Source organism: Rattus rattus, chromosome 8, assembly GCF_011064425.1.
Source record: "Rattus rattus isolate New Zealand chromosome 8, Rrattus_CSIRO_v1, whole genome shotgun sequence".
Lineage (NCBI taxonomy): Eukaryota > Metazoa > Chordata > Mammalia > Rodentia > Muridae > Rattus > Rattus rattus.
In genome coordinates, this window is record NC_046161.1 from 53,294,126 (window position 1) to 53,310,605 (window position 16,480).

A 16,480-nucleotide genomic window follows, 5' to 3' on the forward strand; every position below is an offset into this window, starting at 1 on the left:
AGAGTTAAATCTATATAAAATACAAAGAGAAAAGTAAAGATATGAATCCAATCACATCCAAAGTCCATTAAAAAAAAATAATAAACCAGGGACTGGAGAGAGAGCTCAGCGGTTAAGAGAACTGTCTGCTCTTCCAGAGGTCCTGAGTTCAATTCCCAACAACCACATGATGGCTCACAACCATCTGTAATGAGATCTGATGCCCTCTTGGATGTCTAGAGAGAGTGACGGTGGGTGTTGTCACATAAAATCTTAAAAGGAATGATGATAATAATAATAATAATAATAATAATAATAATAATAATAATAATAATAATAAACCAGAGCAGGGTTTGATGGCACACCTCTTCAGCCCCAGCATTCAAGAAGCAGAAGCAGGCAGATTTACTTGAGCCTGAAGCCAGCCATTCCAGGACAACCAGCTCTATAGATAAGTAGATGAATGGATAATCCAAAATGATGACGTGCTCCTGTAATCACAGCACTGAGGGAGGCAAAGGCAAGAGGAATAAAAGTTCAAGGCCAAACTCAGCTACAGGAAACAATCTCAAATCCCTTACTCCAAATATACAAAGAAAATTATTAAATCTGTTTTGTTTTGTTTTAAAACAGGCTCTGACTTAGTCCCAGCTGGCCTTTAATGTGCTACTATATAAAAATCAAAATTAAAAAATATTTATGATCTTGAGTTAGGCAAATAATTCTTAGAAACAACATCCAAAGCACAATCCTTAAGAGTAAAGTGATACATTTTAATTCATCAAAACTCAAGATACTGTTTGTCTGTTATTGTGGCTTTCCACTGTAATCCCAACATCTGTGAGACTAAGACAGGAAGATAACCACAAAACTGAGGCCAGTCTGTATATGTAGATAGTACCAAAATAGACTGGGCTACAGAGTGAGATGAATTAGAAAAAAAGAATGAAGGAGGACTGAGGACGAGAAGGAGGAAGAGGAAGAATACTACGATGAAGACAAGTCGTTCATATAGAGATACACTAGGAAAAGGGTATCTGCAAAAAGGATAAAATAAGCTGTAAGTCTCCACCCTCATTCTGACAAAAAGAACTTACAAAATTCCCGTTTGAATAGTCATTTCTAAGCTACCCCCAAGTAAAAGAAAGGTAAAAATAAAAGTGAAAGGTAAAAGAAATGTCCTCTGTACTGTGATGATTCCCCAAAGATCTTTCCAACAGATTACTTTCACATTTTAAGGGATCCAAATCAAAATTTAATGCTTAATTGACTATACTAATGTAGCAGATCCATGGTACTTTGAAGCCTTCCTTAAGTGAACACACAAACTAAATATGATCCAGATGCTCTAACACTTGTAAGTACACCTGGCAAAGGCCACCATGGTTCTTCACCCGCCCAGGAAGAAAACTGCTTTGTCATTTTAAGTTTGGAAAATCACTTGTCTATCCATTTTATGAAGGAAATTGTTTCTTTCTGTCAATGTCAGGTTTAGAAGATCAAAGAGATTTCAACCTCTAGGAAAAAGTCATTTCGGTCCCCAGCTCCAAAAAAAAAAAAAAAAGAAAAGAAAAAGGAAAAAGTCATGAGGACTCAGGAGATGGCTTCAGTGGGCAAGAGTGTAGGCTAAGCAATAATGAGGACGTCAGTTTGATCTCTAGCAGCAGTAGAAAAACAGACATGATCATGCACTGGAGGACACAGATTAGAGAGCTTGATGGACAACTAATCTAGACAAAATTCAGATAATATTCAGATAAAAAAAGCAAGACACCTGACAACCACCTTGCAGCCTTTGAGTGACCAGATGTGCGCGCGCGCGCGCGCGCGCACACATACACACACACACACACACACACACACACACACACACACACACACACACAAAATGTCATGAGTTTAACCAATAATTAAGATGTTTCTACTGGGGCTGTAGAGATGGCTCAAGAAGAGCATTTGTTGCTCTTCCAGAGGACCTGGTTCAGTTCCCAAACCACACATGGCAGCTTCCCGTGGCAGTCTGTAGCCCCATTTCCAGTGGATTCAATGCCCTCTTCTGGCATACATGTCAAAAAAATTAAAAATTTAGAAAAAAATTTACAAAGAGACATCAGTGCTATCAATCTATAAATCAATGTAAAATAAATAATTTCTTAGCCAGGCAGCGGAGGTGGAACATGCCTTTAATTCCAGCACTCAGAAGACAGAAGCAGGCAAATCTTTTAGTTTGAGGATAGCCTGACTACATAGTGAACTCCAGGACAGTCAGGGCTACATAGTTTAAAAGCAAAACAACCAAAACCAAACAAATTAAATTCTCTAGAAGTGACTGAAGTCAGACAAAGATTTAAAACATAGTCCAGGAAGATAGTTCAGGAGGTAAGGCACCTACTGCCGTAGCCTAACAGACTTAAGTTTGGTCCTAGGATCGTAAAGTGGAAAAAAGCCAACCCCTTCAGGATGTTCGAGCCACAGCACATACACAATTTTTATAATGTAATAAAATTTTTAAAAAGATTTCGACAATATACTATTATAGTTATAAAACTCTACGTATGTATTAAGTAAAATAATCCAAAACAGTTATTTGATTGAATTAAATTTGGTATTTTTTCTAAAACACCCTAAAACTACATAGTGCCTATATGCCACGTGTTCCTTTGCCATGAGTCTTTTTAAACCGTTTTTTGATTCATAGACTTACGTGAGGCTGTGTGAGTATATGCAAACTGCATAGCTTTGGGAACCCCTCAATGGCCAGAAAAGAGGATCAAATCCTCTAGAACTGGATTCTAAGTGCTAGGAACAGAATCCAGCTTCTCTTCAGTAAGAATAGTGCTAAAATTCAACCACTTCTCCATTTCTCCAGTCCACATGAGGTAATATATACATATACACACACACACACACACACACATATATATATTTAACTTTAAATGTATATGCCTAAGTTGGTATATGTGTGCCACATGTGTGTAGAAGCACATGGAGACCATAAGAGAGCACTGGATCCTCTGGAACAGAGTCACCATATGGATGCTGGGATCTAAACCTGTGCAAGGGCATCAAGTACACTAAGCCACTGAACCATTTCGCAGTGATTTTACTTATTGAATTCTATACTATTATTTGGTAAGGATATTGGTTTTAAAATGTATTTGTGAAAGAAGAGCTGGTGTAGATACTGTGCGATTCTGTTATTAAGTAGTTGGAAACTAAGTTGCAGCTTGATGGCAGCTTAAAGACTGACTTAGCACGTGCAACTGGGAATGAAAATAGATCCTCCCCCTTCTTCCTGCCTCCTTCCTAACCAGACTCAGGACCTTGCACAAGTAGCACTCTACATTCGAAAGTTACAACCTCTCTTAGTAAGTCATCATCTTCAGAGAAAAAAGGTCACATACAAATTTTATGCTACTCGGCTCACTTTATGATGGAAGTGACTTGGGTTTTTTTTTTAATTTTTTATTAATTTATTTTTTTATTAATTAATTTATTTTATTTATATGGATACACACCAGAAGAGGGCATCAGAGATCCCATTATAGATGGATGTGACTTGGTTCTTAATGATGAAGTATGGGGGAAAAATGATGAAGCATAGAATATTAAATCTTGAGCTCCTCTGTTATCAAGCATTCATTTTTTTATTGTTTATAAATATACCCTGTTGATTAACATACCCATTGGTATACAGTTAAATTTTTATAGAAGAAATTTAAAAAAATTTTTTTAAAGATTTATGTATTTATGAGTACACTGTTGCTATCCTCAGACACACCAGAAGAGGGCATCAGATATCATTACAGATGGTTATGAGACACCGTGTGGTTGCTGAGATTTGAACTCAGGACCTCTGGAAGAGCAGTCAGTGCTCTCAACCACTGAGCCATCTCTCCAGCCCAAAAAAAAAAAAAATTGTTTTGAGACAAGGTTTCACTGTGTAGCCCTGGCTGCCATGAGAACTTGCTCTGTACACCAGACTGCCCGTCCCTGCCTCCAGAACGTTAGAACTGCCACTACACTGACCTTTGTTTTTAGTTTTTAGTTTGTTTGCTTAAAATAACAGGGCCTCTCTGTAAGTCCTAGAACTAACTCACTATGTAGACCAGGTTATCCTGGACCTCAAAAAGATCCTCCAGCCTCTGCCTCCCCAGGATTAAAGCTGCCCACTACACCTGACTTCAGTTTTACTTTCTTTTGTTTCTTCTGTTTTCATATTCAATAATATCTATCAACATCCTAGTGGGTTAGCACTGCACTTCATGTACCTTTCTCTAATCTTTCTTGGAAAAATTAAGTCATAATGTTTAATTAAACTCCATTCATTGTTTTTAATTTTTAAATAACAAAGTCCGAGAGAAGAGGTGAAAATTACCTCAGAATAAATAAAATTCCCCCAAGCTATGAACAAACATAAGTTTTACAGTTCAAAAAGTGCTAAAGGGGTTGGGGATTTAGCTCAGTGGTAGAGCACTTGCCTAGAAAGCGCAAGGCCCTGGGTTCGGTCCTCAGCTCCGAAAAATAGAAAGAAAAAAAAAAAAGAGTGCTAAAGGCCTACCTAGCACAACAAACTACAAGATTCACAAACTTCTCTTTGGAATACCAAGGTTATAACCTAAAAAAAGAAAATCCCAGGAAGACATTCATATAAGCAACAATGAAGACAGAGGCATTTTCTACCACAAAGATTTCCATCTATATAGTTTCCTTCTAGATAATCTCATAATCATGCTTGAAAGGACTTCAAAAATTATCAGGGCATAGTGACTAACATCTTTGAAAATGTTTAGATTAAGGATCTCAAACATTAAATCTAAGGATCAAAGGCTCCAAGATCAAAGGCTCAAACAATGGTGTAAAAGGGTATAGCTGAAAATGCATGAAAAGAAATTGAGGGAAAGCAAATGCTGTAAAAAGGAATCCAAGTAGAGTGCAGAGAAGATGCAACTGATCTTAACGCCTGTTCACACGACGCCCAGGCGTCGACACTTAGGTCTGTAAAAATGATGTAGAGCTACAGGCATCACTCAGCATGAACAACAGACCCTGGATTCAAACGTAGCACATACATACAAAGTAAGTAGCAATATGAAGCTAGAGAGAGCTAAGCAGTTAAAAGCCCTGACTACTCTTCTAGAACCCAGGTCCAATTTCCAGCATTCATGGGGCAGCTCACTGTCTTTTAACTCCAGTCTGAGGGGATCCGATGCCTTCTTCTAGCCTCCATGAGTACCAGGAATGCACATGGTACACAGAAATGCATGTAAACAAAACACCCATATGCATAACTTTTAAAAAGTAGTAACAGCGGGCTGGAGAGATGGCTCAGTGGTTAAAAGCACCGACTGCTCTTCCAGAGGTCCTGAGTTCAATTCCCAGCAACCACATGGTGGCTCACAACCATCTGTAAAGAGATCCGATGCCCTCTTCTGGTGTATCTGAAGACAGCTACAGTGTACTTATATATAATAAATAAATAAATCTTTAAAAAAAAAAAAGTAGTAACAGCATAATATACTGCTTGAAATATCATTTGATGTAGTGATATCATTAAATAATATTTTTTAAACCATGATTCATTCAATGGTAGCACTTAAATTCAAGTTAGGGCTAAGGATAGAGATTGCATATGTACACACACATCTCTTAGTTGGTATAATACCTGCTTAACACAAAGCCCTGGGTTCAATCCCCAGCACTACATAAAACCAGACATAGCACTCCAAATCTGTAAGTGCTATACACAATGGAGACAGAAAAGCAAGGTTACTTTTGGCTACAATTCTGAAGCCAGCTTAGAATACATGAGATGATGTCTCAAAAACAAATTCAGCATAAGCAATTTATAAAATGTTATAAGACAAAGACTTAAAAAGTAACATTAACTGGGTTGGGGATTTAGCTCAGTGGTAGAGCGCTTGCCTAGCAAGCGCAAGGCCCTGGGTTCGGTCCCCAGCTCCGAAAAAAAGAAAAAAGAAAAAAAAAAGTAACATTAAGTAGGATTTTTCAAAGAGGATAGAGAAAAGTGAAAGGCATGATGTGAAAAGGAAAGGCAGAGTGCCAAAGATGCAAAACAGAAACAAAGAGTAGTATATATGCAACTCACTAGAAAATACAGCTCCTATTTGTTCTTACTTATGGCCAGAAGCCACAAAATTTATCTTATTTGCTGTATTTATATTTGCTCAGAAGTTCCATTCCTAGAGTCCAAATCTCGGCTGGCAACCATCTATAACTCCAGTTCCATTATCTGATACCCACTTCTATCCTCTGCTTGGACCAGGGAGACATACAAATAGGCAAACCACCCATACACATTTAAAAGAAAGAAAGGAGAGTGTGGAGGGGGCAGAGGGTGGAGGGTGGGGATTCATTAAGACAGGTGTAAAGCCAAGCAAGGTGATAGTAGTGATTTGTGCCTAGCATCCCAGCTCTGGGGAAATAAGACTAGGAACTCAAGGTCTTTCTTAGTTACACAGAAAAGTGTGTGTGTGTGTGTGTGTGTGTGTGTGTGTGTGTGTGTGAGAAATGAAATAAAATTTTGGATAAATGTAAATTAAAAACAAGAAAAATTTTATCAGACTAATAAAAATCTGAAAATATCTAAGATCCACATAAAGAAACCAATATATACAACACTGGTGTAAAGGAAACCAAAACTTGAAATCATCTTTACTCATAAAAATTATTAGAAGAAAACATCACACACATACACACACGCGCGCGCGCGCACACACCCCAGAATGACTAACAACTGGGCAAATGAAAAACCAATATAGAATACAGAAAAAAGAAAGTATGGTAAGTGATATAATCCTGTAATCTACAGTATAAATCTACAGTGAATTTAACCTACAATAATCTACAGTATACTGTTAAATGAGAACTAAGTCTGCAGAAGTAAAATGGTATTTGACAAAAATAAGCACAAATATGACCATTTTCTTCACAGATCATCCAGTTATGAGTTAAAATGCACTGACAGGACTGGAGATAAAGCTCAGTGGGGAGCACCTGCCTAGCATGCATGAGATCAGAGTCAATCACCAGTACTGAAAAAAAAAATTCATTAAAACAGAAAGTTCAGTGAAATTAAGGAAATGCTTTTTAAACAAATCACTGAGTAATGATTTAGTTAAAAGATTAAGTTCAAAAGTTTAGAAAATTCACAGCTTCATTCTCATCTTGAATCAATTTTCATAAGAACATAAATTAATCAAATTGTATCAAGTCGTCGCAACTTTCTTTTCTTTCTTCTCCTTTTTTTTTTTTCCCCACATTTATTTATGGATAGAGAGCACTCATGCCACAGGACAACTTTTGAGAAACCAGTTTTCTCCTTCCACTGTATCAGTCCTAGGAATCAATTCTGGTTGTCATCAATCTTGGTACCACCTGTCTTTACCCACAATATTCATTCTTATTAATGTAACTTAGATGTACAAAGTAATGAACTTCATTGCAGTATCATCACACATTCACATGATGTATTTGGACCATATCGATCCATACCACATTGTCTCTTCCCTATGCCTCTGCCACAGAGTGCCCTTATTCTTCCCTACAGGCCATCCAGCCTTCTCTTGTCATAGTTTCCCCTTTTCTAGGTTTCTTGCATAGTATGCATTTTTGAAGAGAAGAAAGGTAAAAAACAAAAGTTACATTTAATAGTGGCAGAACCAGAATCAGATCCTAGGCTTCTAATATTCACAAGTTATTTGTATTTATTTTACTTTGGGCTATTAAGTCTAGTGATTTTTAAGAAATCCTTTATGAATTCAGGTTTTTTTCAATATCCATATCATAAAGAGGTTAAAAATAAAGGCTTGTGATTTACTTTGAAGTACCTAAAATACAATTGGGGAGGATGAAGCATAAAAAAGCAAAAAACATTAACAAAGACGCAAAAGAATACTATCTTAAATCTAAACTTTGTTTTGCAACTTTTAATTCAAAACACTCTTTCTATGGTATGCCATAAAGATTCACTTCCAAATGATCCTACACTACTAGATCTCAACACAGTAGATTAAGTTTATTACATACAATATTAACTACCGCCACCATGAAGCCTCTAGTACTAAACCTCACATAAGGACATTTAACAATTCCAGCTTACAGTCATTCTGAAAACTAAACAGTCTTCACTGAAGACCTAATACTCATTTTAATCTACCTTTTTATCTGGGAAATCATAAGAAGCAACAGTATTAATTTCTCCAGGAAAAAAAAAGCAAATCCCTTTCCTTTCAGAAACAAAACAAAAAAAGTATTGCAAATACGGTCACCATTCATTATCTCTGCAGTTCCTTACTTTACAGCCAACCACAACAATCTAAGCAACGTTTCTGTACTATGTACTTCATGGTTTCTGTTTGGGGAAGTGTTTAGGAGTACTGGGGACCATATCCAACCTGTATTCAAGGCAAGTACCAGAACTTGTGCTGGAACTACATCCTTAGCCATAGGTAAAACTTAAGTTCCTAAAATTTATCGGTAACTTAAGTTACAGAAGACATTACAAAAGGCTAGTTTCCTTTCATTCTGATATTTAAAAAGCAGCAGAGAAACAAATAGGAGCTGCTACTGCAATTGTCATATAGCATATCAGTATTGCAAATATTTAAGTAGAATTCATTAGAGTGTCTCAAAGACATTTATGAAAGGACAACCTGCAAGATGCAGACTCCTTTTATCATATACACAAGCAAAATCAACCCATTCTTCCTCCTTCTCAGTTTCCAAAATGGGTACCTATTACAATATAATCTCCCAAAAATCAGTCTGGTCTATAAATCAAGCTCATACTAATATAATATCCACCATCAAATCATCTTTAATCACTCAATATTTCTAACAAAGATGGTAGTAAATACCTATTTACTTATTGGTCTAAATGTCAATCAAGTGGTCGCCCTCTGTTTAAATGAAATAAATAAGGGTTTAACTCAGTAGTAGTTTTACAATCATATATATATGCTATGGACTTACCCCCAACACCACAGAATAAAATAAATCAATTCATGCTTTTTACAAATAGTTTAAGTTTGCTTTCCTAGAACAGGCTTTCCCATAAAGATGTACAGAATAAATGTTGGGTCTTTAAATAATGAAGTACTTGCTGCTGGTGTGTGTGTATGCACTTAATAATCCTTTAATGGCTTGTCTTTTTAATGATTCTGTCCTACCTTTGCTGCTGCAGCCCGCCTGTCCTTTGCATCACTGAATTCAAACTTCTGGAAGTACCCAATATGCACTGTAACAGACAGATGGACAGATCAATGGGCCACAGCGGCAAAGGCCAGAGACACAGACTTGATAAATTAAAATCAAGGTATACCAGGGGGAGGGCAAAACTAGAAAAGAAAAAGTATCTGCCTCTACCCGTCTATAGCAAAATTCTTGAACTTGATGTCTGTAACCCTCCCATACTTGATAAATTATTCTTTTTGCTTTTCTTGTTTTTATCTAGTTTATTCTTTTGAAACTGCACTTCATATAGCCCAAGCTAGCCTGACCCCCAACCCTGAGCCTCCTCTCCCCACCTCCCCAATACTGGGATTATAGGTGTGTGCCATCGTTCTCAGTTTTATGCAGTACTGAGAACTAGACCCAGCGCTGTGTGCATGCACTCTGTGACCTCAGCTACACCCCAGCCCCAAACAAAGTATTCTTAATTACAAGTTTTTTCACAAGTACAGTAAAATACCAACATAACATGCAACAAAAACGCATCAGTTACAGTAGTTAACAGATACAGCAGGTATTTTTGTAACCCTGCCCATTTCTTTAAATAGAGGTGACTCTTCATAAACAACCAATTGCCGCATCTAAACTTTCTATACCAAAGCTAACCTACCAATTACCACATGCAGAAAATAACGGAACACTAATGTCTTCATAATTACAGAAAGAAACGTAAAAATGACAGAATAAAACTCCTAATTCAGCATTTACCATTCTACATTGTTTTATTATATAAAGTAGGATTGCTAGCACACCTACATAAGACTGCTTTGAAGGCTCACTAACAGTACCAAGAGGTACCAAGGCCCATTACATTACCATAGTGAAGCATGGGGAGGGAGGGAGGGAAGGAGGGAGGGAGGGAGGGAGGGAGGGAGGGATGGATGGATGGATGGATGGATGGATGGATGGATGGATGGATGGATGGATAGATATAACTCTAAACTAGAATTTTTAAAAGTTTAGAAGTTTTAAAAGTCTATAACTGGGCTGGAGAGATGGCTCAGTGGTTTAAGAGCACTGACTGCTCTTCCAGAGGTCCTGAGATCAAATCCCAGCAACCACATGGTGGCTCACAACCATCTGTAATGGGATCTGATGCCCTCTTCTGGTGTGTGTGAAGACAGCTACAGTGTACTTATATAAAATAAATAAAATAAATATTTTTTTAAAAAGCCTATAACTTCAAATTCATAGTCCCATTTCAAGAGGCTTCTACTTAATATTTCAAAATGCTGACAAGTCAGTCAAAGTATTATACTTGTGTACAGGCAAAAGCAGTAATTTAATCAATTGTTTACATGAGTCTAAAATAAAACAATCATGCTACATGTTTAAGAAAGGAAAGGTTTTGTTCATCCTTCTATTTCCAGGGATTTTTCCTTGTAATCCATTAAAACCTGAACAGGGAAAGGGATGACGTTAAGTCATGAAAAAAGCCTCACCAATGTTAATTCTACAGACTGACTAGTCACTTCCCTGTCGGCATTACAGACAAAAAAGTCAACTATCTTAATACCCACTTACTATCCATCTCTGTACTGACCTAATATCCTTTTGACTATCAGGTAAACTCTTTAGACTACATTAGAAATGTGTAATTAGCAGACTACTAGCTTCCATCAATCCAAAAGCTAATACAGACTGCATAGTCTCCATCTATGGCAGATCTATGGCAGAGACTTCCCAGATTTGATTTAATTTGTCTACCCGAATTCCCCATTAAATACGGCAAACACACTGGCTTGGAACATTCTTTTGTTCTGACAATAAAAAGTTCACATAACCACTTCCAGTGGAACCTGTCATTCACAGTCACCTGAATCTGTAGTCCTTCATACTCAACTTAAGACTATCTCCCACTCCAGAGCAAGACAATAACCAAATACAGTGCCTGATCTTTGCCTTAAAGATATGAGGGGACTAAGAACATAACAGTGGCTAGGGAAGGCTTGTCTACTCTAAGTTCAATTCCCACTACACAAGCAAAATTATTATTAGATAGCTGAAGAAATTTCTGGTAATCTTCATGGCTCATATCACAAAAAATTAACTCTAAAATGGTTAGGTGGTTTTTATTATATTCACAATGATGTCAAACATTCATTTCATAACATTTTAATCACTATAAAAGTTAGCTATTTTTTCGCCATTCTTCCCATCTAGCCTCTGATAATTACTGACCTAATACTTTCTCTCTCTACTGATTTGCCTATTCTGGACATTCACAAATTATTATAACGCACAGTATGCGGTCTATTGTGCCAAGCTAATGCTACCATTTAATTTTAACTATCTAGGAAAACCAGCAAAGCAAGGAGTTTGCAGTGTATACCAAACAGGTATATTTCAGTGTGTGAACACAATAGCAATTCAGTCAAGACTATTAAAATGCTATTTAAATCTAGAGTTACACTATTTTATAGGTAAGAAAACAGAATTCATCAAAATGAATTGACACAAAACTACACAGATGAGCAAAGACAAAGCTGAAACTGAATTTAGGACTCCAAGATGTTTAAATGCTTAACAAAATTATGTTTTCTTGTAAATTATTTCACCATTTCTCACTAATGACCAGTAGCCAACAGGTGCTTCTGCACTAACTCCACCAGAGCTGGAATACAGCCCCAGCGAATAAGTCTATCTCAACAGCATTACACTAAATCCTTCAAAATCATGTACTGCCTTCTTACTGACTGTCCATCTCCTATCACTGTACTTCCCAATAATCAGGAGTGACAGCATCTAACCATTCACTCAACACCCTGACCACTAACCAGTCCTTTGTCTGCTGCCTTAGTAAGTTATTAACTATTTCTATTTTCTGTCCCCTCCCCCCACTCCCTGGCCAGTTTCTGGAGAAAAGTTCTCTCTACAAAACCCTAGCTGTCCCAGAACTCACTATGTAGACCATAGACCAGACTGGCTTCAAATTCAAGAGGTCTGCCTGTCCCTGCCTCTGCCTCTAGAGAGCTAGAATTTAAGGTGTGCCCCACCATGTTCAGATTATGATCATTTTTTTTTAAATCAGCCTCTATCTTTTTCTTTGTTTTGCTAGATAATTCCATTTTTTTTTTCAAACAATCTCACATATTCTGTATTGGGGCTTATCATTAATTCAATATATAGCCCAGGTTGACCTCAAACTAAGAGTAATGCTTCTATTAGAATTATAAGCATTAGCTACTGTGCCCAGTTTATTTTTAAATCAGAAGTTATGAAGGAGAACTGAGTCATACGATCTTCAACATTAAAGTTGAGTGTTTTGGTTACACAGAAAAAGAAGAATTAACCTGATTCACAAAGTTTGCATGGCAATTTTAATGTTCTTCACTTAATCTAACTTGAATCCAAGATTATCATACAAGAACTCTTTTTAAATTCACAATTCCCTAGTTAATACTATCTAGCAACTGCTTTTATATTTATAAATGCAGAGTCAGAAGTACGCAGAACTCAAAACTATTAATAAAGCAGTTACACAAGAGGAATGACTTTTTATTCACTGGTTACTGCAAAACCCACCAGAATTTCAACAAGATATAAACAAACAAATTTGCACTAACTGAGTCTGGTGTCCATGTGCCACTGTAGCGTACTTTCTACCTTATTTAACTAATGCAGACATACACAGGCATGAATCCAAACTACCAATGCACAACAATCTTTCTTTTTTTTTTTTTTTTTTTTTTTTTTTTTTTTTTAGGAGCTGGGGACAGAACCAGGGCCTTGCGCTCACTAGGCAAGCGCTCTACCGCTGAGCTAAATCCCCAACCCCTCACAACAATCTTTCTAATCAACAATTTATAAGAAGGGAAGTTTTATTCCACCACTCCCCTCAAAAACTGTTACTTGGATATAGGCTAAATAAAGCATTGCATTCTCCAAATGTGTTTAGTCTTTTAAAATTACAGACAAGCTTATTACAAGGAAGAGTTATACATTTAGACTTTTAACACTACAGAGAGACATATTAAGAGTATGTTAGAACTTAAGTGAAAGGTCTTCAAACATGAAAGTGTGCTCACTTCTGAAAGCTATGGAAGTTTAGTCACAAAGGTGGTTTAGGAATAAGCTCAGGGATCACATAACAGGGAGGTAGTACTCAGTAAATGATCAATCATAACCATGAAGATCTCTTCCAATTTTGTTCACCTGACTACATGGTAATCAAAACTTACATGGACTTCAATATGAATCTAACATTAGATAAGCTTTGTGTCACCCTTAACTTTTCAACACACTTAAATACTACATATTGATGTTTTTGTTTTTTTTTTAAGATTCTTATTTTATATGCCTTGGTGTTTTACCTGCATGTATGTCTGTGTGAGCGTGCCAGATCCTCTAGAACTAGAATTACAAACAGTGGCTGCTATGTAGGTGCTAGAAACTGAACCTAGGTCCTCTGAAAGAACACTCAATGATCTTAACCACTGAGCCACCTCTCCAGCCCCTCTGTTTTGTTTTTTGGAGACAGTGTTTCTCTGTGTAGCCCTGGCTGGCCCCAAACGTAAGTGCTGGGATTAAAGGAACCACCAGTACACCCAGCTTTACACTTTCATAAGTATTGGTGAATTGTGAGCACTTTGGCCTTATCTGGATGAAATGCAACACTAATCAAGCTTCAGACAGTCACATAATCTAAGAGTCCAGCAATAACTATACCAAGGCAGTCACATAATCTAAGAGTCCAGCAATAACTATACCAAGGCAGTAGGAGCTAAGATGAAGAAGATGAAGGAAGAGGACAATGACCACTACCACACAGATTTCGGAGCCAGTAAAATGGAATCAGTAACAGTTGGAGATTTGACTAAGTGGTAAGAATGCCAGGTTCTTTCCCAGAGGATCCAGCTTCCTGTCCCGGCACCCATCTGAAACTTCAGTTCCAGGAAATCTGGTACACCTCTTCTGGTCTCCCCAGGCACCAAGCACACATGTGGTACCACAGACAAACATGCAGGCAAAACACTTGAACACATAAAATAATAAATTAAAAGGGGGGGGGGAGCGAGCGCGCAAGCGCTGAAACAATGAGTGGAAGAATAAAGATAAATGCATTTTCTTAATAAAAAATTTCTAAAAACATCTCTAAAGGTTTGTTCTTGGACCTGAGCAGACAGCTTAGCTGGTAAAGTATTTGCAATGTAAATATGAGAACTTGAGTGTGGATCCAAAGCACACTTTTATAGTAGCCTGCTTTTAAATTCTAGCACCAAATGACAGAAACAAGAGGATTGGAGGGAGCAGAAAGAAGGTCTGGCAGCCAATTACTGAGCTTCAGGTTCAATGAGAGACCCTGCCTCATAAAAACAAGGCAAAGATGGCCAAAGAGTTGACTTAGTGGTTAAGGGCATTTGCTCCTATTGTGGAGAACCACAGTTAGATTTTCAGCACTGGAACTGTAGTTTACAACCATTCCTAACTCCAGTTCTGATAACTAATGTCTTCTGATCTCTGTGGAAACCAGGCATGCATGTGCTACACATACCATGCAGGCAAGACACTCATACACATAAAATAAAATCTTAAAAACACAAAAACGGGTCAAGTCATAAAGGAAGACACTTCACATCTACACAGGCACCACTGCATAAATAAAGTAGTATTCTCCCGGGGTTGGGGATAGCTCAGTGGTAGAGCACTTGCCTAGCAAGTGCAAGGCCTTGGGTTCAGTCCCCAGCTCCGAAAAAAAAAAAAAAAAGTAGTATTCTCCCTTTAGAAATAGTGTTTCTCTGACTGTGCAGTACCTAAGTAGTAAAGAGTGTCTGGCTAATGTGCACAAGGCTCTGAATCAGGTCCTCAGTAACGGTTGCCAAACTCACACAAGGGGAGGTAGGTAAAGAAAGAGAAAGCAAGCATATGTTGTCTAGTATATTGATACCAATAACAATTAATTTCAAGATGCTACTCTTCCATTACCTTTTGTTATTTCTGTTGGAAAGAAAATGCTGGGCTTTGTGGACCATGATCTACATACGACACTCCAGACATTATATTATACTTTATTCTTTTTAATTACTTACAATGGAATGAAAAGCAAACCAAAATGTTATAATGGCAATTTTGTTTTAAAAGTTTATTTATTTTCAAGACACGGTCTTGCCATGTAGGCAGACCTGGAGTTCGGTATGTAGACTAGGCTAGCTAACGTCTGATCCCTGAGTGCTGAGATAAAGGAGTATACCCCTATACACAGCTGGTCTGAATTTCTCTTGAGGATGTCTGCATGCAAGTTGGGTCTTTGTGGTGCTGGAGACCAAACCCAAGATATTCAACATACGGGGAAAATAGTAAGCCCCTAATCTACAATATTATTAACCTTCAACAACTGTTTTTTTGAGCCAGAGTTCCACTGTGTAGCTCAGATTGACTCACTGTACAACCCAGATTATCTTTGAACTGTCAATCCTCCTGCCTCCAAATCCTTGTGTATGCCATTATATCTAGTTATAAAATATAAAATGGATAGACTTCTTACTGTATTGTATTTTATTTATAGGTTATAGTAATGGTTACAAGTCAGAATCCATTGACTAATTCTGTTCAAGTCAGTCTCATGGGAACAAGAAAGAAAATTCTAGTGAATTACAAGAAAGTAATTCTAGTAAAGCAAAAAAATTCAATACGAGACAAAAGATTCACACCTGTTTTAATTTATTGTTTAAAACATTTTGTTTTGTTCAAAATGGGCTTCCCTATGTGGGTATCCTAGAACTTGCTCTGTAAACCAGGATAGCACCGAACTCAGAGATCCACCTGCCTCCGCCTCTCTGCCTCTGCCTCTGCCCCTGCCTCTCTGCCCCTGCCTCTCTGCCCCCCCCTCTGCCCCCCCTCTGCCCCTCCTCTGCCCCTCTCTGCCCCCTCTGCCCCTGCCTCTGCCTCTGCCTCCTAAGTACTGGAATTACAGAAATGCATCACAATCACCTGGTCGTAAGATATTTTATGACAACTTTGGCAAGTAATTTAATTATTCTTATGTTCAACTTCCTTATCCATAAAATATCAAAACAGCATCTATTCTTTTTTGGGTTTTGAGTCAGAGTCTTATATCTAGAAGTCACAGAGTGCTGGAAGTAAACACCATCATGCCTGGGCTCATTTTCTTCTTGCTTTTTTCTTAACTATTTATTATTTGAGAATTTAGAGAGTCTCATACAATACATTTTGATCATAATCCTTCCCCTCCCAACTCCTTCCAGATCTTTCTCTACCTTCTTTTGCACCCAACTTCATGTATTATAAG

The 16,480-nt window shown here is 37.5% G+C and overlaps 1 protein-coding gene across 2 annotated transcripts in view; it reads right to left on the reverse strand.

Annotated features, from left to right (window-relative positions):
• The window catches only part of Arih1 (ariadne RBR E3 ubiquitin protein ligase 1), a 99,976-nt gene that overhangs the window by 73,003 nt on the left and 10,493 nt on the right, over positions 1-16,480 (reverse strand). Inside the window, exon 2 of one of the 2 annotated variants that reach the window (XM_032909513.1) lies at positions 9,171-9,238. The exons of the other annotated variant lie outside the window; for it this stretch is intronic. Within the exon in view, the coding sequence (XP_032765404.1) occupies positions 9,171-9,238 (68 nt within the window). The remainder of the gene's footprint in view (positions 1-9,170; positions 9,239-16,480) is intronic. 2 annotated transcript variants of the gene reach the window in all.